General features: G+C 43.2%; 1 protein-coding gene across 2 annotated transcripts in view; it reads right to left on the bottom strand.

The window, feature by feature from the left end:
• Positions 1 to 26,440, bottom strand: part of SYT7 (synaptotagmin 7) — an 812,643-nt gene that overhangs the window by 544,871 nt on the left and 241,332 nt on the right. For both annotated transcript variants that reach the window (XM_078680615.1, XM_078680614.1), the window contains exon 2: positions 9,507 to 9,610. In XM_078680615.1, coding sequence (XP_078536741.1) covers positions 9,507 to 9,610 — 104 coding nt within the window. The remainder of the gene's footprint in view (positions 1 to 9,506; positions 9,611 to 26,440) is intronic.

The raw sequence follows: 26,440 nt of genomic DNA, 5'->3' as shown, positions 1-26,440 counted from the left end.
CATCGAAACTCCCTGGCTTATCTCACTCGGGGAGCCCTTTACCCCCCAGCCGAGACTGGCGCGCCTTTGGAGTCTGGGTTTCGCTGGGGCCGGGGTCACGCTAGGCCCAGGGAGACAGGGAAGTCAGGAAGGGAAGATGGCATCCGGGCCTTGTGGGGCATGCAAGGTCCAGGGGGATCTAGGCTTAACTGGGGTAGGACGACCAGGCTCGGGTTGCAGGCTACACTAATGGGGAGGCTGCGCAGGGGACTCGGGGGACAGGCCTACGCTCACAGGGTGTGGAGGGACAGAGGTGAACCACGCCACGAGGCCGGGTCCAACACTTGGACTACCTTCACAACATATTGACCTCTAGCACACCATCCCGGAATTTATGATCAGCCTAGCAGAACAGTTGCTCACACCCAATGCTCCAAGGTTGTGATATCTCTACCTTTTAGGTCCCCATAACGGAAGCTCAAAGCGGCCTCAAATCCGAGCCTGCGCCTTCAATTAGTGAGTTTAAAACTACCCAGAAGTGCCATCTCACGTGGTTATAACACAGAACAATCAGTGATGCACAATATACCAAAAACATCGATAGGTTTTTCCCCAACACCCTAGCATGTGTTGTTTTCCGCTGTCTATCCATTACAATCACCTTCTTCATGCAATACCTTAATCACCCAGTCTGGTGTGTGCCATCCATCCTCTCTACCATCCATGCTGTATATCGCGATTGTCCTCTTGTTCAACATTTCTGGGACCACTATCATGCCGCTCGCGTACATAAATCAATAAATAAGTACATAATGAAATATTCTTATAGACAGAGTCTCTCACAGTATTCACAAATACAACGTTTCCATTGAGGGAAATCCTCCAAGTGCCTCTGAGAAAATAGTGAGTCTGATAGAAAACACTGGGTGGACAGAAGGCAATATACCTGAGCCCCAGGAGAAGCAGTGTGCACCGCTGGATGTATGGATATGGACAATCGCTTGCCAGGAAATTGAATAGCAGATAACATTTCTTCACAGTTCCTGGCCATTTGACAGCAGATCACCTTTAATGCACCAGAAAATAAAATACCATCCCAAATGACCCAACAGTGCTGTCATCATATCCTAGGACACATCCAAATATGAGCATTGTCAACCTTTACAGGTTGCTGCAATCATCATTCAGAGTTTCTCTACAATATTCAAGTAACATTCTGTTTAATATGACAACCTACATGGGGACATTTTCCAATATGCTGGCTCTTTAGAACGCCTGTGGTCATGCTGAAATAAATAAAAGCAGCTCATTGTGTCATGAATCTGCCCGAGGCGCCCACCGGCATGCCAAGAAGAAGCATAGGTATGGATCTCAGTCGACTGTGGGATTAGGATCATAAAGGTTCAGGTATCATAAAGCTGGACAATCCATCAGATCAAATGACATGATTCCCTGATGGTAGCTTCCCACTGGACTGCTATTCATTGCACTAAGGGACAATTCATTGCATTTAGGGAAGAGATGTGGAGCAGCGCCAGAGCGGCTGACTTTGGAACCCGGGGGCTCACGGTTCGATCACCAGCGGCAGATCAGCCGAGCACCATGTGACTCTGGGCAATAGCTCGCTTAATCTTCCCGACGGCTCCCAGCGCCTTGACACCCTCGGGAAATTGTTCGTACTGGACATTTACCCATGGATTCATCCCCTGTGATCGAAATGGCGACATATAAACAAATGGATTTATACAACACACATGCCATTAAATCGCCCCCCCCCAATAATTAACTGTTTGATTATTTGTATATATTTTCCATCACCACTTGAAAATACCCCTTTGTGCCTAATTCACCTGTCACATTTTCTGCACAAGCGCCCTAAGTGCACAGGGTGAAAATGTCACCATAAAATGTATTGAAATATAGAAAACAAACACAAGTGTGTGTCACAAAACAATCAGACTTGCAAGGCGTTCACGGAAATGATTGACAAATGACATATATTGTGTTCTGGACGTATGTACAGTCAGACTTTAGTTTACTAACACTAGTATTTGTTGGATAAAAAGGTATTAGTTAATTTCCTAAAATTATACTTCTGTTTGGTAACTATTCTAATCTGCATTATGCACAGTTTCCCACTACTTCAACGTTCAGAAAATTCTCACAATGCATTGCTACTGGTTGGGGAACTTTAAAAGCTACATTTTAGAAATGATAAACACGTGAAAACCTTTAAAAAATAGGGAACACATGCACCTTGAATGAGAAAACCTGCAATGATATAAATCAAAGGGAGAATCTTGCATTCAATGACCTCTTTATTTTAAACACAAGATCGAGAATAAGTACCCTCAGGACACAGGAGACCTGGGACACAAAAATGTCACAAAACTCAACAATAACAGTTGCACGCATTTAATTCACAGTCCAATGACAGCAAACACAGCGGCCCTATTCAGAATAAAAGCACCACTTCACAAACAAGCAGCTTGGCCATAACTGTTGTACAATATGGCCAGTGGAGGAGAGTCACCCCACTACTTTCAGAGCTGTGCAGAGGCAAACATTATAATACCAAGACGTTATTATCATTTTATTTTTCCTGTTCCCAGGTGCAGGGGGGGGGGCATGGCTCGTCAGAGCATGGGCAAGGGGGTAGAGTAGTGAGCAAACTTTTAGTGCCCATGACTGCTTGGCCAGTCGACTTGGTCTGGCCAAACAGTCCTGCACACTTTGCATTCTCCCAACTAGGCTGCATTACACAGCCTGATAGGAAACATGCCAGGCTCTCTGTCCCCACCTGAGCGCCAAACCACAGAGCTCATACCACTCACAATGGTGCATTGCAGTGCTGCGATTGGCTTAAGGGAACCAATCACAATGCTGCATTGCAGCTTTGTGATTGGCTTAGGGAAACCAATCACAATGCTGCACTGCAGGCTTGAGATTGGCTTAAGGAATACCGGGTGCTTTCTGCTGTGACGCAAGAGAGGGGGCGGAGAGGCAGCGGCTGGCGACACGACCAGGAGGTAAGTTTTCTTTTTTTCCTTTACTACCCATCTCTCCCCACCCCCTCCCCTGCCACCGTTCCCTTCCGACCGCCACTGAATACGGCCCTGATTACAATTCCTGTATGGCATTCCATATGGGTGCGAGAATACTGGACCTGTTTCTATCAGCCGGTCATTCTGGCGGTAAAACCGCATGAGGTTTAGGCTGCTGAAGCAACCAAGCCGTGTTCCGTTCCACCCCAATGTTTTTCTCTGGCAATTGGAAAACATTCAATATTTCCCCTGCCAGAAATAACCTTCCCCTTCCCTCTACTAATCATCCTGACCCCCTGCCTTCATCCCGCCCCTATACAGAAGTTTGGGCACATGCATTTACCAACCGCTACCAACACGTTGTAAATATGTGTTAAACCTTTCGAAAAAAGGCAATACCCTGCAGAACACTGGACAATAAATCCAGGTCTGCACAGTAATTGACTAGTCTGAGGGGTTTAACTTGTAATAGGAGTAAACAAGATGCTAGTGAAAAACGTTGTTTCCGACCACCCTAAATCTTTCCAATTTTAATCGGCCTATGAGTGGCATTTGTGAACTACACTTGTAACATCCCCTGTTCTGAAGTTCGACCGTACCTCCCAAAACTTTGCCTACATCTCCATGTTACTCCTTGGCACTACTTGCCACATTCTGTGCATTAAATCAGTTCTGATTGTGGAATTGATGATTTGTGCAAATGTAACCGTGACTTCAAAAATAATTTGGAGGAACGCATTTCTAATACGCCTGGTCCGAAGGAAACTTATAAAGAAAGAAAAACACCACCTGTGGGCCTCAGCATCCGAGAACAAAGTAACCCCCCAACTAGCACAAACCAAATACTGGCTACTCCACAAAGCGTACTGGACCCCGGCCCGCCCAGCGGCAGTCGTAGTTCGAGAGAATGACGTATGCTGGAACTGCGGTAAAGGAAAAGGCGATCTCGCACATCTGATCTATCACTGCGCCAAGGTTAGGACATTCTGGGAGAAAGTGTGGGACCTCATTAACAAGGTAGTGGGGCATAACATTCAACCAAACTTCGCGGGGATAACAACCGTATTCATGTTACCTGAACTCGAATCTATAGAGGACAGGGACCTGGTCGACCTTCTACTCACAGCGGCGGTCAAAACAATACTAACAACCTGGAAAAACACAGGGAAGGGGACCTTCAAGGTATGGGTCAACTAGGTGACCTTCCTCAGAGGGGCGGATAACATGACAGCAAAGGTTTCACCCACACACAAGGCAAGAGGGGAAATGTGGGCCTCCCTAGACAAGATTCTGGGAACCCACAAACCCCCCTAGATGACACACAGAAGAGCCGCAGGCTCTGAAGGCTTGGCGCTCAAATGCCGGAACACCTACTCGACTTGTAAATAATAATATATTTAAAATATAAAAAAGAAAACATATTATAATATTAATTACATATAACAAACACCTACAAATATTATATAAAATAAAATGTAAAATGAATTTCCCAAAAATAAATACTTTAAACTAGAAACTATTTACAAACGAAGGCATTCATTATTACATAAATGTATTTCAATTAAAATATACTTCCATAATTAACATAATTATCAACTGAAAAAAATTAGTAAACAAATAATAATAATTAATAAAAAGTACTTAACTACCCACACTTTAACTCTATAATCCCCACAACACACACCTAGATTGAACTGTAAAACGATAAATCATACAATTAAAGCTTATTTTCAAATTACAAACTATTACTATTAAACAACTAATTATAAAGTAAGTGCAATGTATTTAACATCCACCTTTTACCCCTTTAACAGTAAAAACACTCACAAAGATAAACAATACCCAAAATAAATTTCCAATAATTAACATGAATTAACAACTATACATTAATTAATTAAACACAAATTACTTCCCACCCTTTACCCCTATACACACCACAACACACACCCAAAATGAATTACACTATTACCATAATTAATTTTTAATTAAATTAATTAATAACCATCAACAACTTATTCTTTAAAAAAAAGATACATTACTTGCCGCCCTTTACCTCTATAAACCCCAAAACACACACCTAAAATGAATTACACAGTTATCATAATGAATTACCAATCAATTAATGAATCTTAACTATCAACCAATTAATAATTAATTAATAAAAAATAATGTACACATTTAACACTTTAACATCTGAGTTAAATAAATATTAATAAATAAATAAATAATCATTAATTTAATATAAATAAATTACTTCCCACGCTATTCCCCTAAAAACTCATAACCTGCTACGGAATTAAATAACGCAGAATTAAAATTAAAAAAATAATAATAACTACTACAAATGTAACACATATTTTGAAAAATATAAACAATTCTTATACAAAAAAGTACATCATATACATTTAAAATATATTCTGAAATACATAACATTCATTTTAAAAAATCTATATTTTTAACAACTATATTTTTGCAAATGATATTACACACTTAAATCTTTTTTAAATCGATATTACTTACCTCAAGTCGATATTATTGACCAAGATATTCTTGCTGTCGATATTTCCCACTCACGATATTTGTGACTTGATATTTCTGCAAGTCGATATTTACAACTCAACATTGTGTCTCATCACCTCCCAGGATGTCAGGGTGGCAAAAGGATTGAATCAAAATGCCACCTTACAGATTGGCCAGAGTGCAATTTCATTTTGCACAATAGGTGTTAGCTTAGCATTTCTTATACAGTAACCCTGCTCTCCTCTACTCAGGGAATGGCTTGGAGGGAGACATTTTCCAGAAAGGACTCTGTTGTCTCTCGCTCAGTCCTGCCTGATGTGGTTCCCGTCTTCAAAGGACCTCATCCTGTTGTTACAGCCATCATCTTATTAGATCAGTCACAGGTTCTGGCACTAACTGTGGGCCTGCGAGCCTCAAAGGGATGCTGCTGAGCAGATGGCTTTGTTAATAGGCGCAGATGTGCCAAGCTGATGTCAAACGTAGACAGACCATGGGTGTCCAATACAAGTCTAGGAGGGCGGATAAAGGCCAGATTTCCAGGATATAAATACAAGATACATTTGCATACTATCTTAATGAAATTTATTTACACATTCAATGGTTATTCTGACCCTGCCCTCCGAAAATTCCATATGGCACCCTGGACGTAGAATGACTCTAAGGAGCAACAGCATGCATGCACTCAAGAGGCTAGATAAGGCCCTTCACGTGTTTAAGGGCATGGAGACCCCTTCTAGCCTCCTCATCTCTAGGTTGGTAGCCAATAATGTGATGTGAACTGCTTCACTTACATCCGCCTCTGCCTCGAGTTTGGTTGTACCTAGTTACCTCCCTTCCTTTTTAGGTCTCACCTAGCGATCCAGTACATGCACTGCACGCTTTGGCAAGATCTATTGTTGTCGATTTAGCTTGCGAAGGGGGACAGGAGATGTACACGCGCCCAGACAGGTGATGTGCATGTGTAATTCGATTTAGCTTGTGAAGGGGGATAGGAGATGTGCACGCGCCCAGACAGGCAATGTGCACGTATAATTACAGCATCTTAGCAGAACACGTACATGGCGCACTTTCACTTTCCCTCCCTCCCCCGTCGGCTCCAGATCATCTCGGAAGCGCCCACCCTTCCCCGTTCTCCCTCCTGCTTTCTGCCGTGTCCCCAGGGCTCCCAATCCAACCACAATTTTACAGCCTCTTCAGTTTCCATATCTCTGGGCAACCTACCCCGGCTCTTTTACAGATCCGTTCCTTTGGTTTCACAGGTCAACTAAGGTACTGGGGAATTGCATATTTAGATCATGATCTCAGCGATTCACTGAAAAACCTATCAGAAATGTTGATTCTTCGCACCCCAAGACTCCTTCTCAATGTCTGTGGGCTGTTGTGGTGTAGTGACGTGGCAGGAGTGAAAGTGAGATCGCTGATCACAATTGAGGAAAACTTACCCGAGGGGACCTAAAGAAAAGCCATTTGCGGTATTTCAGGAACTCCCTTGAAGCCCACACCAAAAACCCTATACTCAAGTGCCAATACTCCTAAGATGTAGCGTGGCACTGAGCGAACAGGGCAGACTTCTGCCGTCAAGGGGCAGCACTACCAGAGCAAACCCCAATAATTAATCAATTAAGGCATCCATCGCTTATAAATGTTTCTTGCAGTCTCAACTAAGCCACCAAACTTTACAATGAAGGGGTGGAGTGAGGTCAGATTTGGCAGCCCCCAGAGAAGGCTTCCAGAGGAAATCTCCAATGTGCCATTCTCCCAGAGAGCCACGTCCCCACTAAAGCCCAGCCTGTTGCTTTGCAACGAAGCTCTGGGGTGAACAAATGAGACCGCTGACTCCAAATTGGACACGCCTCTTTAGAGAGAGGTAATTTCACAGAGCCACTGTCCTGCCCCACGAAAAACCCAACTTGGCGTGGGAGAGAGAATGGCTGTTGATTAAGCTAGAATACTGACAATTGGGCTCGTGAAGGAACTCCCCCAAAGACAAGCATTTGCAATGCAATGTGTCTTGCATTTACGTGAGTTTGAGCTATTGACATAGCAAATAATAATGCCTTTTATTTTTGCTTTTGTTTTAAAAACATAAATAAAAGCCATTGTTATTTACAATGCCAATAGCTGAAACTCATGTAACTGCGAGACCTATTGCATTGCAAATTCTTGTTCCTTCCAGCGCCTGCCATCCACGCAGAAATAGGTGGGGACAGGTAGACCCGGGGAATCTACCTGCCAGTGACTCAAGACCAAAGACTATGTCAGATTTTCCTGACAAGCAATGAGTAGACCCCTCGGTGCTATGCCAAGTGAATGTTTCCCATGACAAATCACACATGATAATCCGACTAACTCCCACCAGATAACACCAGGTTCTAAAACAACTACACCGGATCCCAGGGGAACAAAGGATAATATTGAAAGTACTGTGCACTTCAACAAGTCATTTGGGAGAAATGGGTTAGCGTTCCCCCATAAAGGCCCTCCGACAACACCCCCAGCCAGAGCCTTAGACCCAGCAGCACTGTTTAGTCAGTCCAAAGGCCACAGGTCAAAACAGGGGAACAGCCTGGAGAACCTGTGCACACTTTGGAGTTCTTTGCACTCCCACCTGAGGGTCTGCCCAGCTTCGAGGTCTTCCAAAGTGCAGTGATGTCAGTTTATATATGGAGGTCTCTGAGCCACAATCTGGCCTCACAGGGACTGCGTCCCCTCCGAGGTGGGAGGGGCTTGTGCCCACCCACATGCCCTCGGTCCTCACAGTAGACTGCATTATCTGATAATCAGCAAAGGAAATTTGGTTTGATTAACCATATGCCGACACCAGAGATTTAATACGAGGCAGATTCAGCACTGCATGAAACATGTTCAGTGTGTATAGTAGTGTATTGCAGCATTTATATAGCGCAACGAGGCGCCTAAGGGCTTGGCACGAAAGAGTTAAAACAAATAAATAAGGAGAGTAGCTAAAAGCCGGGATCCAGTCGTAGTTGTGTATAACATGCAGGCTTTCAAAAAGCAGAAACATTTTCAGAAAGTCAACAATAAAAAAGTATGTCCACAGATAAACTTTTCACACTATCACAACGGAGATGACCGACGCCCTGGGGAGGCCTTGGGGACCCTTGGCTTGCCTTTAAGCGCGACACAAACATAACAACGAGGAGTTCTCGTGCTCTCACACATTACTTGCACAGAGATGCAGAGAGAACTTTGCAGCCCGACCCATACCAAGCCAGGAGGGGCCCCCAAACCACACCCCAGACCCCAAACAGAGCCGATCCGCAACATCAGGTGCCATAATGGTGCCAAAGTAGTGTGCTACTTGAGCTTCAAAACTTCACCAGGAGCAGCAAGCGCTATGTAAATACAAACCTCTTTCCCTCTTCTATCCCGTCACCTACCCTTCTCTACCCAAATAACTTAATAACATATCCACTACTCAAATTACTTCATATTTTACTATACTAATTTTCAACACTAATCCTTGATGGGTTCCAGAGTGGCATGCTACTCACCAGAAATGCGCTTCAACACCCATCAGGGGTAACAAGTGCTATATGAATGCAAACCTTTCTTCCCCTTTTATCCCTCCGCTATCCTTCTCACTCCAAATAACTGACTAATATCAGCCACTGAAATTACTTCATATTTCACCATATTAATTCACCACTAATCCTTTATGGGCTTCCTGAATAGCATGTGTAAACAAGCGCTATATAAATACAAACCTTTTTCCTCCTCTAACCTTCTGCTATCATTCTAAATCCAAATAGCTGACTAACCTAATCACCACTTAAAATGTACTTGCATGTTTCACTATACTAATTCAACACTAATCCTCTATGGGTCCCGGAGTAGCGTGTTACTAGCTGAAAAAGCGCTTCAACGCCTAGTCTGGGGTAGTAAGCGCTATATAAATGCAATTTCAATTACAATTACAATGATGAATGAAACGTCACTTACCATCTTCCGCTGGCACCATTGGCAAAGCCCACACATGACGATGGTGACGGTAAGGCTGACAGTGATGATGGCAGAGACCAAGATGACGTCGCGGGAAAGGACCCCTGTCAGGATAGAGAAAAAGCTTGTTACTTCAGAGCTGTCAGAGAGAGCGCATGCGCATCACATCACTTCTTAACCATGAGGAGAGATAGGCTGGTTGGTGAGACCTGAACCCTAACGGTGCCTCTTACAGGCCCGTCGGGAAAAGATAGTGAGTGACCCTTTCATGGCAGGCGGTGAGCAGAGGCCTGGTCAACCCCTGGCGCAGCCTCTTACAGGCCCATGGAGCTCAGACAGAGCCCTCCTCGGGATAGACTGGTACTGAGGCCCGGGCAACCCCAGGCTAAATGAAGGAACACAAAGGCACAAACGATTTATTAAATAATACATTCTCCTAATGACAGAACTAAATTAAAGACTGAGTAGACATGGGAGACAGATTTATTGGAAGGCTGGCCTACTGATTTACGGAACAGACTTAAAACTGACAATTTCACTTGGGCTGCAAATACTTTACAGACTCTTTGTTTCATTTATCAGGGTTCATTATTTACCCCCACAAGCTTGGAGCACTTCTCTAAAGACTCAAACCCATCTTGCTGGCTCTGTAAATGATTAAAAGCAGATTTAAAGCATATGTTATTTGATCGCCTCTCTAGTGTACGATTTTGGAAACATGTTTCGCACCATATTAACACAATTTTTAAAATGTGTATTCCTTTTTCATTTTCAAATATTTTCTTGGGAAGTCTCGTCCCTGGTTAGTCTGCACAAGGTCAGAATTACAAATGGATGAACTTTCTATTAAGTGTTGCGATTCAGCTAATACCATCTAATTGAATACATGCTCACAATGTTACATTTTCAATCTCGGTGGTTCGCTGTATGTTTTAACCACAGACTAGATACTAATTAGGTCTCTCCCATTTCCTTAGCCATAAAAAAGAGACTTGTTATTACTAATGTTGTATCCAAGTCTAGTTTACTTGCAAGGAAGCACATTTAAAGTTCTGCTGTAGTACAGAAACCTCCTTAAATTAATATGTATATCTCTGTCTTTCACCATAGTTACTAACGTATTTTTGTTTGCTCAATTTCTTAATATGTCTACAGTTTATTATCTTTTGTAAAAGTTCTTTGATAACGTTTCCCCATCAATTTATTTTCCCTCCCATTTCACATGATTTCTTACTGTTATTGTTCATTCCATTGTCCCACAGCATGTTCCATAATATTTGCTGTATATTTATATTTTCATATTTTTAACTGGTGTGGAATTTCGTAATTATTTCTTTCACTATTGCTCAATTACTGATAGCTGTTCTGCATAAAACTCAGACTTGAGAAAAAAAGGCTCGAACGAGCTTACACAGTGGGCAGAAGGAGAGCACAGTTCATACGAATAATAACAAGAAAAAATATTTTGGTGTTATATATACTTGCATAGCGGTGTCTCATTGGGGACCAGTAGTTGCATCCAAGACAAAGAGGTGGGGGTGGGGGCGGTGGCACCGTGATCATGCGTGCCCCAGCTGAAGGCAGCATAGGTTCTCAAGAGGAGGATACGAAACATTTAAAAATGTGTGTCAAATGCTTTCAACACAGCTCATGGATGTTCTGCTCAGATGAATGACTTCAGTGCCCGGGAGGAATATGAGCATCCATTACCGGGCACCCCAGAGTGTACTTCTGCCCTCACAGCATGACATAAACAAGACAAACACATTGTGAAACAAAAACTGTCTTTGGCACGACCTAGTAGAACATCATTAGGTCTACATACAGAGAGCTTTGGTTATTTGGTTCCACATTTGAGCTAACGTTAAGATATGGGGAGATATGTTCTATGTCCTCACCTAAATTGCGTGCCAACATGTAACATGCTTCCTGGTGCCGCCGTGGCAGCCGAATTATTAGGTTTACAGTTTACATGACTCATTCTTGTGTTCACCGACACTATAGGTATACAAAAAAATGTTACAATGTTCACAAACCATATTTCATTTTGGTGCATTCTTTGAATGTTGTTTACATTTATATCACGTGGACACAAGCTCCACGAAAACTCTGCCCAGAAAGCAGCTGCAAGTGGAGCAGAACTTTTCCACTCCCAAACATAAATGACTTTTTTGTGTACTCTGTGACAAACGCAGAATAGAGTCACCTCCAGCCCCACTTAAACAAACAAGGAAGGCCCACTATGTCTGTCCTACACCTCTCACCTTTGAAATGGATTAAATGAAAGTGTATTTTGCCTTTCCTCCCATCAGCTAAAATCGATTTGGCTACAGTCCTGGCTGTCAACTGACCTCATGCCAGGAGGGTCACCTTCAGCTGTTCCCGGCTGTTATGCAGTATTGCTGGAACTGCTACGTGTGCTCTCATTTGGAGTAACATAAAGGGAACATGGCGGCTGGGTAATTGCGGCGCAAATACAATTAGTGTCAGATATTCCAATTACAAGTAATATTGATATTCCCAAGTAAGTCCACTGGGTGCTCTAAACATGAAGAAAAGCCACCAACATTTTTTTAGAAGGGCAATGTCCATAGACATTAAAAACAATCTAGCGCACTCCAACATTAGTCAAAGTCCACCCCTCTGCTAAGTATCTTCTCGAGTTCTTTATTCATGGATCAAGGTCAGCATCAGCAAATCTTTCTAGCCAACACGTGTTTCGTCTCTGGATATTGGTATCCCAGCTGACTTCATCAGGGCTAGAATAGTAATTATTATAACATATTACATTATAATCTTACTTAGAATAATATACTAAATTCATCCATCATATTCCAAGGGACAAAGTAATAGTAAGGATTAGGGTGTAAAAATAGAATTTAAAAAAAGACGGCAAAATACAGGCAAAAATGTTCCTTTGAGGAATGCATGTAAACTGTACAATCCATAATAATCACCAAATTTTCTAAATTGTCATTCTATGTTGAAAGAGTGTAATGACATTAGAATTTACCCATCTCAATTAACATCCTTCGCATTAGTCGTCATACTGTATTTAGAAATAAATAACCATAATTTTCCGTGTACCAAGTGAGATCGACAAGCTTATTTTATGCAGTTAGTAGTAGTGTAAGAAAAATTATAATCCAGCGGATTAATCATGCAGAGTGACTCAAGAAGCATCAAGCATCACTCGAAAACTAGTTAACAGTAGCCTAGTTCCAAAGTAATAAGGCAAAGAATCTATTTATCCTTACGAATCGATATAATGGTAATTTGGACGATTGGTGATTATTATGGACTGTAAAGTATTTCCCCAAAATACTTTTTAGACTTTATTTTGCCCTCTTTTATTTCATTGTAGTTTATTTTTCACTCTGTTCCTTACTATTACTTCATCACTGGAAATATGGTGGTGAAATTCAGTATATTATTCTCATTTGGAGTATATGATCCTTGCAGGGTTCTGTTTGCTTAAAAAAGCATTGGTAAAGCCATTGGGCTTTGCTTCTGCAAGAGCTATTGGCATTACGAATGTCTTTTAGATATGCTGTAGAGCAGCACTGCTGCTGTGCAGCATGGCTAAAAGTTTGAAAAAATTGCTCTGACATTTCCAGCGCTAGCCATGTCATAGTGCTTTTTTTTTAACTTATGACAGCTGGGGCGGGCAATACAAACAAAGGGAGAGAGAGGTTAGAATGGGAACTGGAAACACAGACAAAGGGAGGGAGCTTGAGAGGGAATGGGCAACACGGACAACTGGAGGAGGGATGGGAGTGCACGTACAATGGCACTCTAAAAATAAAAGGACTATAACGCAGCCAATGGGATGGTCAAGAAGCAACACGGACAACAGGGTGGTAAGAGTGGGAGGGAAGAAGCAATCCAGAAAAGGGGGTGAGAGGGTAAAGGGAGATCATGGGGAAGAAGGAACACGTAGAAGGAGAAAGAATCAACACGGACAGCGGGCGATGGGAGGGAAATGGCAACACCGACAAGGATAGCAGAAGACGAAGAAGAAATAAAAATAGTACCATAATCATAGCATGAGCAGCAAAAAGAGCCTAATCAAGATGAAGAAATCAGTACTTGGTCCATGCTCCACATGAAAGAAAACAAGGTGTAACTGGTCCATGATGTCAAAGCACGACTGAAGTATGCAAAAAAGTCTATCAATATATGGTCACTGGTGCAAAGCTAATCCCCCAACTGGTGAGTATTAGTAAGGGCAAAGCTTGTTTTGGGTTGCTTGTGTTCCAGTTTAGAGAGGGACGAGCCTGGCAGTTCAGACTGTATTATTCCAATTGGAGCAGAGTTAAGATTGATTTGTTCCAAACTGAGGTGGCATGATGTGCAAAATCATGATGAGCTGGAATGCGGCCTCAAGTAATTATCTGTGGCTAGGATTGATTCAAGTATTCCATCTATCCTTTTTGTATACTTCAGTGCAATTCCCTAGGTAAGATGGGTATTCCCAGAAGTGGGTCCCAGCCACACTGTGCCACAGGAGTCAAGCTATATCCAGCTGATGAGCCATCATAAGGGCGAAACTGGTCTTGGGTTACTTGTGTTTCGGTTCAGGGAGGACCTAGCCTGGCAGTTCGGGTTTGTGTGATTCCTCTTGGAGCAGAGTCAACATTGATTTTCATATAGCTGGGATGAACCTGAGGTGAAATGGTGTGCAAAATAATGATGGACTGCGATGTAGCCCGAGCAATTACCAGTGCATTCCATCCATCGACTTTTTGTATCTTAAAGCTAATTAGCAAGAAGCAAATAAGAGTGACAAAGAAGCCAACGAATGGTAAACAATGGCTGGGCTGCAGACCTCTTGTAGCATACAATATCTCTTGTAAGGGACAATGCATGTGCACTGTCATAGCCAAGATCTAAAAAACTAGAACTAGTAGAAGGTTGGGCCTCATAACACCGAGATGGCTAGCGGCTATGCTTCTGCTCTGAAACTTGTGTAATCTAGTGCTTTCCTTTTCCACACTGCGATCAATGCCCAACATTTCCCTCCGCAACCATCCCTATATAATCATTGCTCTACCATCCTGCTGGCAACGAGGCAACATGAGACAGGCTCTTTAAATTGAAAGGCAAATGACTCAAATGCTTGCAAATGTAAATATATTTTTATAGGCAAGTTTTTACTTGATATTTGTCTAATAACTCAAAACTAGAATGTATCAACTTAACCCTTCAATTCCCTACATGGCAATTCTACAGCAGCAGTTAGTGCTCTGCCTATCTCAGTACACAAAGCCATGAAGAGGCAATGCCCAAAGAACATGCTCAGGTTTACCAAACACAATATTCTCGATATAAACTCAAAGCAAGAGTAGTTTGCTTTGTTGGTGAGTGTATGTGTGTTCCAGTTGAGTTTTCCATCCTAGTACTCATTGCGACAACAAACCCAGTAAAGTATACCCCTTATTGTTCAGTGGCTAACGAAGGGTCTCTTGTGTCAGCTTCAACCCCACCCCTCCTTCTGAGAAGTTTTTATGTTGTCCTGACCCCTCTCTCCAGCCACGTCCCTCTTCCATTAAACCGCCTTTTTAGGTCTCGCCTCAGCTAGCGCATGCTCTGGTCAGGCGAGACATTTATTATGAGGGCTTTAAAAATCCGACCACACGCTTTTGCTGGGGGCCTAATGCTTGGTGTTACGCACGCGGTTACGTGCACTGCTGCCATTTGGCTTTCCTGTCTCTTCCTCATTAAGCGCATCGCACGCGATTACTTTCACTTTTGCATCACTTTCACCGCCTCGTGGCCAATGCTTGTTTAATCAGCTCTACACTCCCGAGCCGCCACACACACCACTCGCGGACGCTTTTTGTCCCCAGGCCCCAAAAATACAGCTGTGCATTTTAGTGAGGCTAAGGCAGCCAGCCAATCACCTCCTCTCGGCGTGCCTTCGGCCGTCATCTTGAGTGCCCCACACAGGTCTCGCAGCGGCTATTGGCCTGCTGGCGCAGATGGGTACTGTCGGGGCCCTAGAGCTCAACAACACTGCTGACTATGTTGGTGGAGCCCAGCCATCGGGCTGCTTATCTCTTCCGCTGGCCTCTTAGTTGTGTCGCCGGCCGCCATAATGGATTCTTGAGGCTTGCTGCAGCCATCGGTCTTCTCTCCGGCCTGGGTCGGCACTTCTGCGGCCCTAAGGGCTCACAGGTACAGTGATGCACTCAAGTTGGGCAAGGCAGCAGGCTGTGCAGCACCTGTCTGTGCGGATTGTGCTAAACTCCCTGGGCTTTGTAGCCTCTCCTCCGGTCCCCATCTTGGGAGCGTTGTACGGGGCTCCCGACTTCAGCTCTCCCAGTGCACAGCGGCTTCCAAGGTGGCAGATGCAACCCCCAGGCTTCCACTCCCCTGAGACGACGGCGCTGGGCCCGACCACAAATGATGGACCTCTATTATAGCAGAATTTCTTCAAGGTAAGGCAAAAGCAAACAAAGTGCTGTAAATCACATCCACTTCACGTACCAAATAAAAAGAGAGATCATGCGGTAGAGAAGCAACGCATGCATGGGCCTTGGAAAGAGAAGGAGCATCCATGAAATAGTATTATTGTGCATATTTTACTTGTATCCTTTATCCAGCGTGTTCTGTCTTGTTTCCATTCTCTTTTTTCAAAATGCCCTATCTTTTAACTTTAAAGTGTGGATTATTACATTTTAGACACAACACATGTCTGTGTTGAGTTTGAACCGGGCTGACATTTTGATGTTCAAGCAAAAATGTATTGCTCCTGTGATGTTGCAGGTACTTAGTTCATTCATTGGGCAGTCACAGCAGAATGCCAAAGATTGTAGGAAGTAACATAACTGTGCTTAAATTGCAAATACATAATGGGCTAGACATTTGAATAATGCCCTCCTGATGCTCCTATGCATTAAGGTGGGTGTAGGCTGGGGGGGAAGCATGACTCTAATCGTTCCACCGGTATGTTACAATGTCATCTTGGGCTTCCTCGTGTCAACTGTATGAAAAATCTGAAAACTGGGGAAAATTGCATTGCTGCTCTTCTAGTGTGTTTTAGTGGGTAATATATGTGGGTCCCTAGCTGTACCATCTGGGAAAGTAAACAGTAAATGGGCTAAAAGTCACATTATTCACCTTTACATTGAAATGAGGGCTTAGGTCATTCTTCTTATAGCTACATTAAAAATTGTTCATTAGTTTAGGCCCATAATTTTTTTGTGATCCAAAATTATGATTGTCTTCGTCTTATTCATCGTTGAAGCACCTTTATTTCAAATCGGATATTTCCTTTTTACTCTACCGGTTGGACTTTTGTACAAGTGAATACAAACCCCCACTCTACAGTAACTATTTAAAACTGTACCCATAACTTAAAATCATCATCCACATGACTTATATTCTCTCCAAGCTGTGAATAAGAAACACCAACAAGTAATTGCAATCCAATAGGTCTTGTATTTGCAAGAGTTTTAGCTATTGGCATCGTAAATGGCAATGTCTTTTATTTATGTGTGTTCAAAACCTACAAGCAGCGCGTAAACACGCACTTTGTACATATAGTCCTTGCTTATGAGAAGCAAGGCTGGCAGTAACTGCGCCTCTTGTACTACCTTGGTTCTCGTCAGAAAGGACTATAAGGACAAAGTGTGTATTTATGCACCGCTTGCAGATTTTTAAAACACTTAAATAAAAGACATTGCCATTTACAATGCCAATAGCTCAAATTCTCGCAAATGCGAGACCTATTGCATTGCAATGCTTGTTATCTCTACTGTCAACCTCCCCTTCCTGCACATGCATCCGTTTTCCACCCTGTAGGTGGAACCTTCTAAAAGAACCAGAGACCCCGTTGCTCCTCTTGGGTTGAAAAGCTCAGACCATTGCTTAAGCTGTGGCAGTGGTTGATGGTGGCTGGGACCCGGTCTTAGTTTTCACTGAAAGACTTTGACCCAGCGAAAGAGAGAGAACAATCAGAAAAGGGAAAATGAGTGAGAAAGAAAAGATAGAAAAACACCGACAGAGGGAGAAAGCAATGATGAAAATGAAACCTGCGAGAAGAAGAGACAGAAAGTGAAGGTCGTGGAAGGAAGAAGGTATGAGGTGGAATGAAATTGAAGCATCCTTGGCATTTTAAAACCCCGACTGGGAGTATAAGAACATTTTGCCCCATGCACTTACTTGCTAACTTAGTCATTACCTTCATTATGTACTTGCACATTAAGCACTGCGTAGGAGTCATTGCTGCCTCTGACATAAAGACAGTCACAGCACCAGCTCTGTGCCATGCACGGTCACACTGTTGGCTCTGAGCCATACTCAGTAACATCAAGGGCTCTGTGCCAAGCTCAGTCACACCAAGGGCTCTGTTCCAAGCTAAGTGACACCACAGGCTCTTTGCCATGCTCAGTCACTCCAATGGCTCTTTGCCATGCTCAGTCACTCCAATGGCTCTTTGCCATGCTCATGCTCAGTCACACCAATAACTCACCGAACGCTCAGACATGCTAATGGTTCAGTGTTATGCTCAGTTACACCAATGGCTCTGTGCCATGCTCAGTTCCTTAATAATCCTGATGTGGGGGGCGGGTGAAAGTGTGGGTTGAAGGGGCGGGTTTGCTTAACCATAAATGGAGGAGCGGTGAACAAACTACATGTTCCAGCTTTACCCAGCTTTACCGTGTATACTTTGTAGTCCGGTATGACATGAGCGATGAGGCGCCAAAGCTAATAGGCACTAGCATCTGTTATACCAACAATTTCATAATCTTCACAGAGGTTATGTGGCACGTCATTATGGCGCCTAAATCCACACTCATAGTTCTTTTTGGGCCAGTCACCAGGCAATTAGAATGCTCCGCCTCGGAGTTTTGACTACATTTCCCATGGACACCTGAACTTAGAAAGTAACAAACTACATATTCCATCGGCAAGGTGCGATTGTGCAATTTCTCATGACGCATTTTTTCATGACGAGATTGACACGCGCCTAATTTCAACAAACGCCAGCTTTCAACATATATATATCGGTACCTCCATCCCAGAGGTGTTTCAGTTCGAGGTACCGACGGACAGGTGAGAGGGAGGGGGCGTATCTCTCTTAACCCACACAAGATTGGTAGGGATTGAGTCTTCTCGCCACGCACCTTTGTGCGTTGACACCACCCCACACCACTAAGAATTGGAATTGTGTATAGACATGCACTAAGGCAGCGGTTCCTTTACTTCCTCACAGACTGACCGGCGTCGTCTGAAGGGAAGGTTAGCTGCGATGACAGTTCTCACTATAGATATTGGAAAAGGATTAACATTCCTAGCACCTTTGTGCAATATCCCCCTACATTAGAATATTAAATATATTCGCTTCAATACTTAGTTTCTGACACTATACACCACTAAGAAATGACATGATTTTTCTAGCACACATTTTATTGAACCTTAGGTATGTTGTGTGTATGTGTTTTTAACACTGTTTCCTGACTGCCTCCCACTCTTGCGACATTGGTGGAGAGGTTTTGCGCTGTGTATCTAAATGGTAATAAAAGAATGTCTGTGTAAAGCTAATTCATAGACATTATCCGTCAGAAGAAGACGTTGTCTGACGATGCTTATCATACCACGTTTTTTATCACATCCTTTGTTTTCTTTTCTCCTGCTCGTTGTACCAATGTTTCTACAGAGCGGGGCCTCTAAGACACACGATGGTGCCAGGTGAGGTGAGGTATTGTCCTCTAGGCACATTGGTGAGTTGACCATTGGTGCGATAATTGTATGTTTTTGGCACGTCTAAGAAGAGATGCAGTGAATATTATCATCATATATTTGTATGTCTTTCTTCCTGTTGTCAAATTCGTTTCCAGATGTTAAAGACATCATGTTAACATGGAGGATTTGAAATACTTTATTTTGTGAATTCAACAAAACTGTATGTATCTGCATATTATACATGGTGACAGTAATGATGCTTTCCTTATAAAGCATCGAGGTCCTGAAGAAAGCTATGGAGTGTTCTTCACCCCATTATAGCTGAAACATGTCGACTACTAGGGTAGTGACAGACTTTAACTACTCTTGATTAATTATATTGCCCTGTTTTTACATAGGAAGACATCTCTGAGACAAGTGTTTTGGATTAAATATCACTGCTGTCCTTGATGCCTATTCTTTTTAAATCACTTTTCACTTTTTGCACTGCACCATTTCTACCCTCTCTTGCAATTCCATAGATAAGAAATTCTCTAACGAGGGTACTACTATACATATTTGCCAATTGTCCTCATGACTAGAGGGACGGCATAGTATAGTATGTTGGTAACCCAGAGGATGACACTGGACACGTTACGTGTAATGATGGGATACCATTAACCAGTTATAGATTTCTTCTCTGGTTCTCTCTTTGCATCTCTTACTATTAGTGCTGATTTATTCACTTATTTCTTTCTGATACAGCACTTATTCCAGCAGAGTTTGATTATTCCATACAACAGATTACCTCCACCACCGCCCTTCCCCCAGAACTCTGGTCAGTACGATGTGCAGCTCCAAAGACATGATTCCCGCGCGAGGTAGCACATGCAATATGTGCTGTACACATCCAATATGTGCTGTACACATCCAAGGCGGCCAGTTTTTGGTGCTCCATCTAAATCACGTCAATCCATAGGCCGGCAATGAGTGCCAGCGTGTTGTTTTTTCTTTTCTCAGTGTCTCTTCTTGCACTTTAGCTGGTAAATATATATATTTGTAATACGTCCATTTGTTTATCGTAGGGCTGTTAATTAGGGGTGGGTGTACGTCATGTAATTTGTGGTTGGGTGATTACGCAAAATGGCAGCAAAGTTATGCCAGTGTACGCAGAATTATGCAAGGAGCGCAACCTTGCATTTAGCCCCATTTTCTTTACTCCAAATGCACCTTCACGCCCACAACGAACCAGAGGATTCCATTGTGCAAAGAAAATAGTACTAAATGCAACATAACAAGAACAGCAGCAGCCAGTAGCTGCTCACACTCCCTGTGCTCTTTGGTAGGTATTTTTGCCCAGTTTATGCAAACAGGCGTAATGTCAGTAATTTCACATCGCAAGATTATTGCGAAATTACAAAAATTACTCCAATCACTCCGCCATAATCAAAATTTGGCCCAGGCCTCATGTTAAAGTTAGCAGTGAGATGCTCCCATCAGCATTTGAAAGACTGTGTATGCTCTCTCACCCACTGTGGTGTTTCACCTTTGATAGCCTATATGAAAAGAAGGCAGAAAGCAAGGAACTACATTTTATTTTGCATTGTGGAAGTCTGGCAGTTGGCACTATGACATACAATCAGGCCCACTGCAATAATGTGTTTCTAAGGATCCAGCACTTTCCACATAATCATCGACTTTCCTAATTTGCCACGCAGTACACCATGTGCTGCATCATTAAAGACATTTGGTTTCTAGTTTGAATGGATCAAAAGTGTTGAAATTGAAGGCACTAAACCTAATTGGGAGCAGCAGCAGATTCTTTGCAATGTTTCCCGGTCACCGTTCTTTTTCTGATTGCCGTATTTATGTGCTAAACTGATACTAATGTGTGCAGCTTTTCCAGTTAAAAATTAAAAATAAAAAAAAGTACTTCTACGAATTGTGCTGCATTAGGAGGCATAATTTGCCTTTCAAGTCTGCATTAATGTTCTCCCTTTGTTAAACTTAGCCCTATATTTAAAATTGTGTGTGGGTGAGCTAAAATGCTTTTACTGGTGTCTCCGTACTACAAGATGCAAATACGAGGCTTGAGCAACAGACCCCTCTTCTTCTTTCTGTCATCATGTGTCAACGCTCAAATATTGCCCCTCAGAGGTCTGGTGCCTTCCTCAGAATTACAGGTCTTGGTATCTTCAAACAAATATTGTGGAAAAACTCTCAAATTCATACGGTATATTATGCAAGGGCATTCAATATATGCTTTGCTTTTTCATAAGCTGGGGCAACAGCTGTGGAAATACTCCTTTTTCATAGAACAGGCACATCTTGGGCAGAAGCTGTGTAAGCTTCTGTCCATCAGAGGACAGATGCAGCTAGAATAGCAGCAGTGCAAGCTTTCTCCCTTCATAAGATGCATACAACGCTTCCTATCAGAACAGGTACAGCATGGCAGGAGCAAAGCTTCCATCTCTCACAGAAAGCAGATAGTGTAATCTCCCATGCCCTGCAAAACAGATTCATCGGGACAGACTAGTACAAGCTTTAATTACTCCCAGAACATGCACAGTTAAGGAACAAGTGGCATGTAGGTTACAGACCATTCTTTACTGCGGCTGCTTAACTCACGGAGAGGAATGTATAAATGGATGAGTACGTGAACATGCACAATTCTCACACCATTCTCACTTAGGTGATATTCCACATCAGCATTTTGAAAGCCCTGCTGTTGTCACTTGAAGACTTGCTGTCACTGCTTTAACTCCTGGTGTCATATTCTCCAGTCTTTGTGCTGCCTCTTTCTTTAGACCCAACTACTGACATTCACATGCACATTAGTCCAAGTCTGGGCCCTTGCTGTACTAATACAGAGACCTCCCCTGTTCGTGGTCTGAAAGGAGATGAAGAGAGTGACATGTGCCCAGTGTTCCCGATTGAAGGAAAGTTCTCCTCCCACCATTTCCCCTTCCTGTCTCCCTTTCTCTATTGGATACTCTTTTCTCCCTCTCTCTATCTAGACCATAACTCTATCCATTCCCTCCTTTCCCACCTTTACTCTCTTTCTCATGTTCTCTATATCATGCACTCTTTTCTGGTTTACATTTCCATCTCATCTGAGTCTCGTCATTTAATCTTGTTTTATATTCATTTGATTTTTCATCCTTTTCTCTTACCCTTAAAGACCCTATTCATGCATACCATCACTCTCTTACCCTCCTCTATCCCAATGTAATTAACTATACATGCCTAATCACACGTGTATAATTTGTTTCACTCTCTCACCCTATCTCTCACATTCCCCTTCTCTCTCACATTCCCCTTCTCTGTTTTTACTTGTCTCTGTTAGTTCTATCTCTAGCTGCACCACGTAGGACAAGTACAACGATTTTTGCCATCCCTACCTCAAGGTACATTTTCTGTAGCTCCTTCTCTAGCAGTGGTACCACATTTGCTGCTTAAACTGGAAATATGACGCCCCCTGCCTGTGCCAGCATAGGCATTCATCTAGTATTGTCTTCCTAAAAAACTGAACAAGCTCTTGTTTGTCTCACAGTGTCTTCCATTCTCACAGGCACTCTTGGACTCTTTTTTTTACCATTCATCTCCTTCTTTTTCCTAAATGCACAAGCCTCATACCTTCTCTTATCAACACTTCCTTTCTCTTTCTCTATCTTACATACTGTCCTCTCATACTTGTCACACTTTTCTTTCATACGACCTATTAATGTCCATCCGTTGATACCCTGATCTCTCTGTCCTTCTCATTTCCCTCTAGCACACCACACAGTACTCTTCATGGCAGTCAACTCACTGTTACAATCCTTTCTCACATCTTCCGTTCACACATCTTCTATTTCAACTTTCACACACTCTTCTCTCAAAAGACCTCTTTTCTGTCCCACACACCTCATCTTCACTCCCATGTAACCATACCCTCATCTCTCCTTGAAATGCTCCTCTCACAAACACATGCACGCACTCCATTGCCTCTTCCAAATACTCCTTTCCCTCACAAACCCTATTGATTTGCCTTTCTCAAACCCCATTTATTTGCCTTTCTCACACACTTAACCTCCCTTACAGTGAGACTTCTCTTGGTCATATGATTCTCTTTCTCTGGTCCCGTTTCTCACGTTTCCGTGCTCTGTCTTACACAGACACTCACAGCTGAGGTTTTAATGGTCTATCATCACTTAAAAGGTTGAATGGACATTTTTGCTTATTACAATGGTGAAAATAAAGCTGTGCTTCACAGTTTGGCAGTAGCGACTTACAGCTCTGCAGAATAATAAGGTCACTAGCCAAAATCTTATGCAGGATTGTAGACAGTGCATTGGTGATTTCAAGATGAAACGTGGATATTTAGTTGGTAAATTGAAGAATGGAAGTTTGGGGACATTGACAAATTACTGGATTTTGTGTTGATTCTTTGGTTTTCCACATAGTGAGAATTAGCTGTTACCTAGTAGAACATTGTTATTTGGAGTGGCCCAGCTATTGCCAAAGCAACCATGGGCCTGATTCAGAGTCACAAACATGACGGACATCCTGTCTGCCGTATTGCAAGTGCCATTGGATATATCGCACCTGCAATATGGCAACCGGGATATCCATTATGATTGTGCTAGAGGAACCCTTCTGCCACCACAAATGGATATCCCACCTAAATCAAGGGCTATGTTCTAGTCAGATACACCACTGCCAACCTCTTCAGAAAAGTTTTTAATGTGTGCACAACAGGCTCTGTAAAATCCCAGCCTCAGTGCTGCATCTGTTCAAAACGCTGTGGGCCGCCAGTGATGCTTGCTCGGTTGTATTACAGGGCTTAGCTGGATGAGCCTTCACCTTCCTGATGCACAGGTTGAGACGCCTGCCTGTACTCTGTTTTCATTAAATCAGTACTGCATATCCTTGTGTGTCTGAACAGGTGAGCCTTGTAACCTCTTAGTGCAGATTGCACACAGGACAGGGAGGGCAGACCTACAGCCATCTTAGCAAACCACAACTGGAAAAGAAATCAAATTCCAGGATCTGGCAAAAAGTTACTGGGAGAACAGGGAAAGGGGTGAGAGTGGGATCAATTGACCATTGGTTGATGATATCATCATGATTGACCCTTTAAAGAAGTACATGTCATGTAATGGAGAAGAGGAGAAGAAAGGTATGTGACTCCCTCTGTGAGCATAGCTGTTGGACACAGTAAGACACAAGACACCCCCTGAGCTCTCTACTGAGCTCTATACTCCCTCTGTGACACAATCGGTCAGCCCCAGGAGTATCAAAACACACAATACGCACACACATGGAAATACGCGTGTGCTCGCAAACACACATTCTCCTTCAGTAGTCAAAGGGCGAATCTAGACAAGCTTTCGGGGGGGGGGGGGGAAATAATCACGCTTGAGGGAGACTCAGCGCTTTAAGTGGTTGAAAAAACTGGGGGGTCTCTCAAAGGGGCGTGGCCAATGTAATTAGGGCGTGGCTTAAAATATGTAAGTTAAAAATGTGTACTTAGCATAGTGTGCTGCACAACTTGTATTTTGCTGTTTCTGTCATTGCATCCAGATATATGAAACAACAAGTAACATCATACCTACAACAAGTCAGGACTATTGGCTTTGTCAATGGTTGTTAGTTGCATAAGACAAATAAGCAGCAGCTATGGCTTGTATATAATATTGAAAAAGCTTCCACTTTAATCCCTGGTGACACCAGGGCATTGTTGCTGCCCCTGAGTTTCAAAAAGAGAAGGGAAATCCAGAGAGAAAATAAACCTCTTTAAAGGATTTCCCTTCCCCTACAACGCTCACCTGACATGACGTCATGCCGTAACTTTTCCACTAGTGAGAAGTAGGCAGTGTGAGCAGCACACATGGATGTGCCTGCTGTCACTGCAGCCGGGAAAAAATTGACCACCTGTGCCAGGGCACAAAACAGAGCCCAATAGAGACCCGTTTCGAGGCCCCCTTTAAATAACTGCCAGTGCTCAGACCCGGCCCACTTAAAGCCCTGGGTAGACCAATAAAAGACCCCAGAATGCCGGACATCACACTTCCTGAGTCTACCAAGCCATGCGCGTTGAACTTGAACATCGAGCGGGCCCATGGACGGTCCCTCACTCACAATCATTGAGAATGCAGAATAACAAAGAGCTAAAGTAGGAGGGATCAGTATTTTTCAGGGTCTCTTAACTAGATCTGATTCACACTACTGTGAAGAGATTGGATGTGTGAAGCAGACGGTGTGTGCAAGAGGGCCTGTTTAAGTGGGGGTGGCGGAGGGCGGGAGGAAGATGTCGAGGATGTGCAGTAGAGGTGGGGGTGGAGAGCGCTAGACGCAGCCCTCTCACCTCATAAATCTGATGTCTACGAAGCCAGCGCCAAAGAGCTCATGTAAAGCGAGAATGGGGTCACAGGTGTGAGGAGGCAGCTTGGGATCACGTGGATTAGGAGGAGGTTAGAGCCGCGGATAGATTTAAGGGCCCCACTCAGATTCGGCTCCAGGATTTGGGATCTGTGTTTTAGGGGAGGAGTGAATGACCTGGATAAGAGTGGTAGGGCAGAACATTCAGGGTGTGTGTCGGGGAGTCCCAGTTGCACGTGCTCTGAGACATTTGTTCATATCATCATAGGGCTACATGAGAATGGTTGACTATTAGTACAATCTCCTATAAATGTAAACTAGAAATGTTCCCCAGGATATTGGACCGTGGGCCAAGATGCTCAGTCTGGATCCTGAAGACCTGAATTGTATTGTCCTATTTGGCACTTGCCAAACTGTTGTGTAGTTCTGGGCATAATAATGTTATCATCCAGTGGCTCAAATTGTTTAATTCTGGCAGATAGCCTACATGCTACTACGCTGTCATGGAGATTTGCTTGGCCTAGGGCACCTGAGTAGGACAAGGGGAAATGGTTGCACAAACACAGTTTCCAGCTGCAAGAATGGCCATTCCTCTACCATTAGCATGCCATTTCTTGGCACTAAAAGAAAGCTTCACAACTTGTCAAAGAGTTTGTATCATTCTTGCTACTTATGCCCACATGGTTCAGAGGATGTTCATGATATTCTTTGGTAAACAGTGTCTAAGTGGAACAAGCTTAGATCATTGCACGCCCTCCTGTTCCCAACCACCCTGCAAACCTGGATTGATCCTCCATTAACAGACTGCATCTTCCTGACACTACAACAGCAAAACCCTGCAAGCTGATGTCATTGGAGTTCTGACAGTTCCACAGACAGAGACCCAGTGCACGAAACCCCGT

This window comes from Lissotriton helveticus, chromosome 3_1 (assembly GCF_964261635.1).
Source record: "Lissotriton helveticus chromosome 3_1, aLisHel1.1, whole genome shotgun sequence".
Lineage (NCBI taxonomy): Eukaryota > Metazoa > Chordata > Amphibia > Caudata > Salamandridae > Lissotriton > Lissotriton helveticus.
This window is presented reverse-complemented; position numbering and strand designations above follow the sequence as displayed.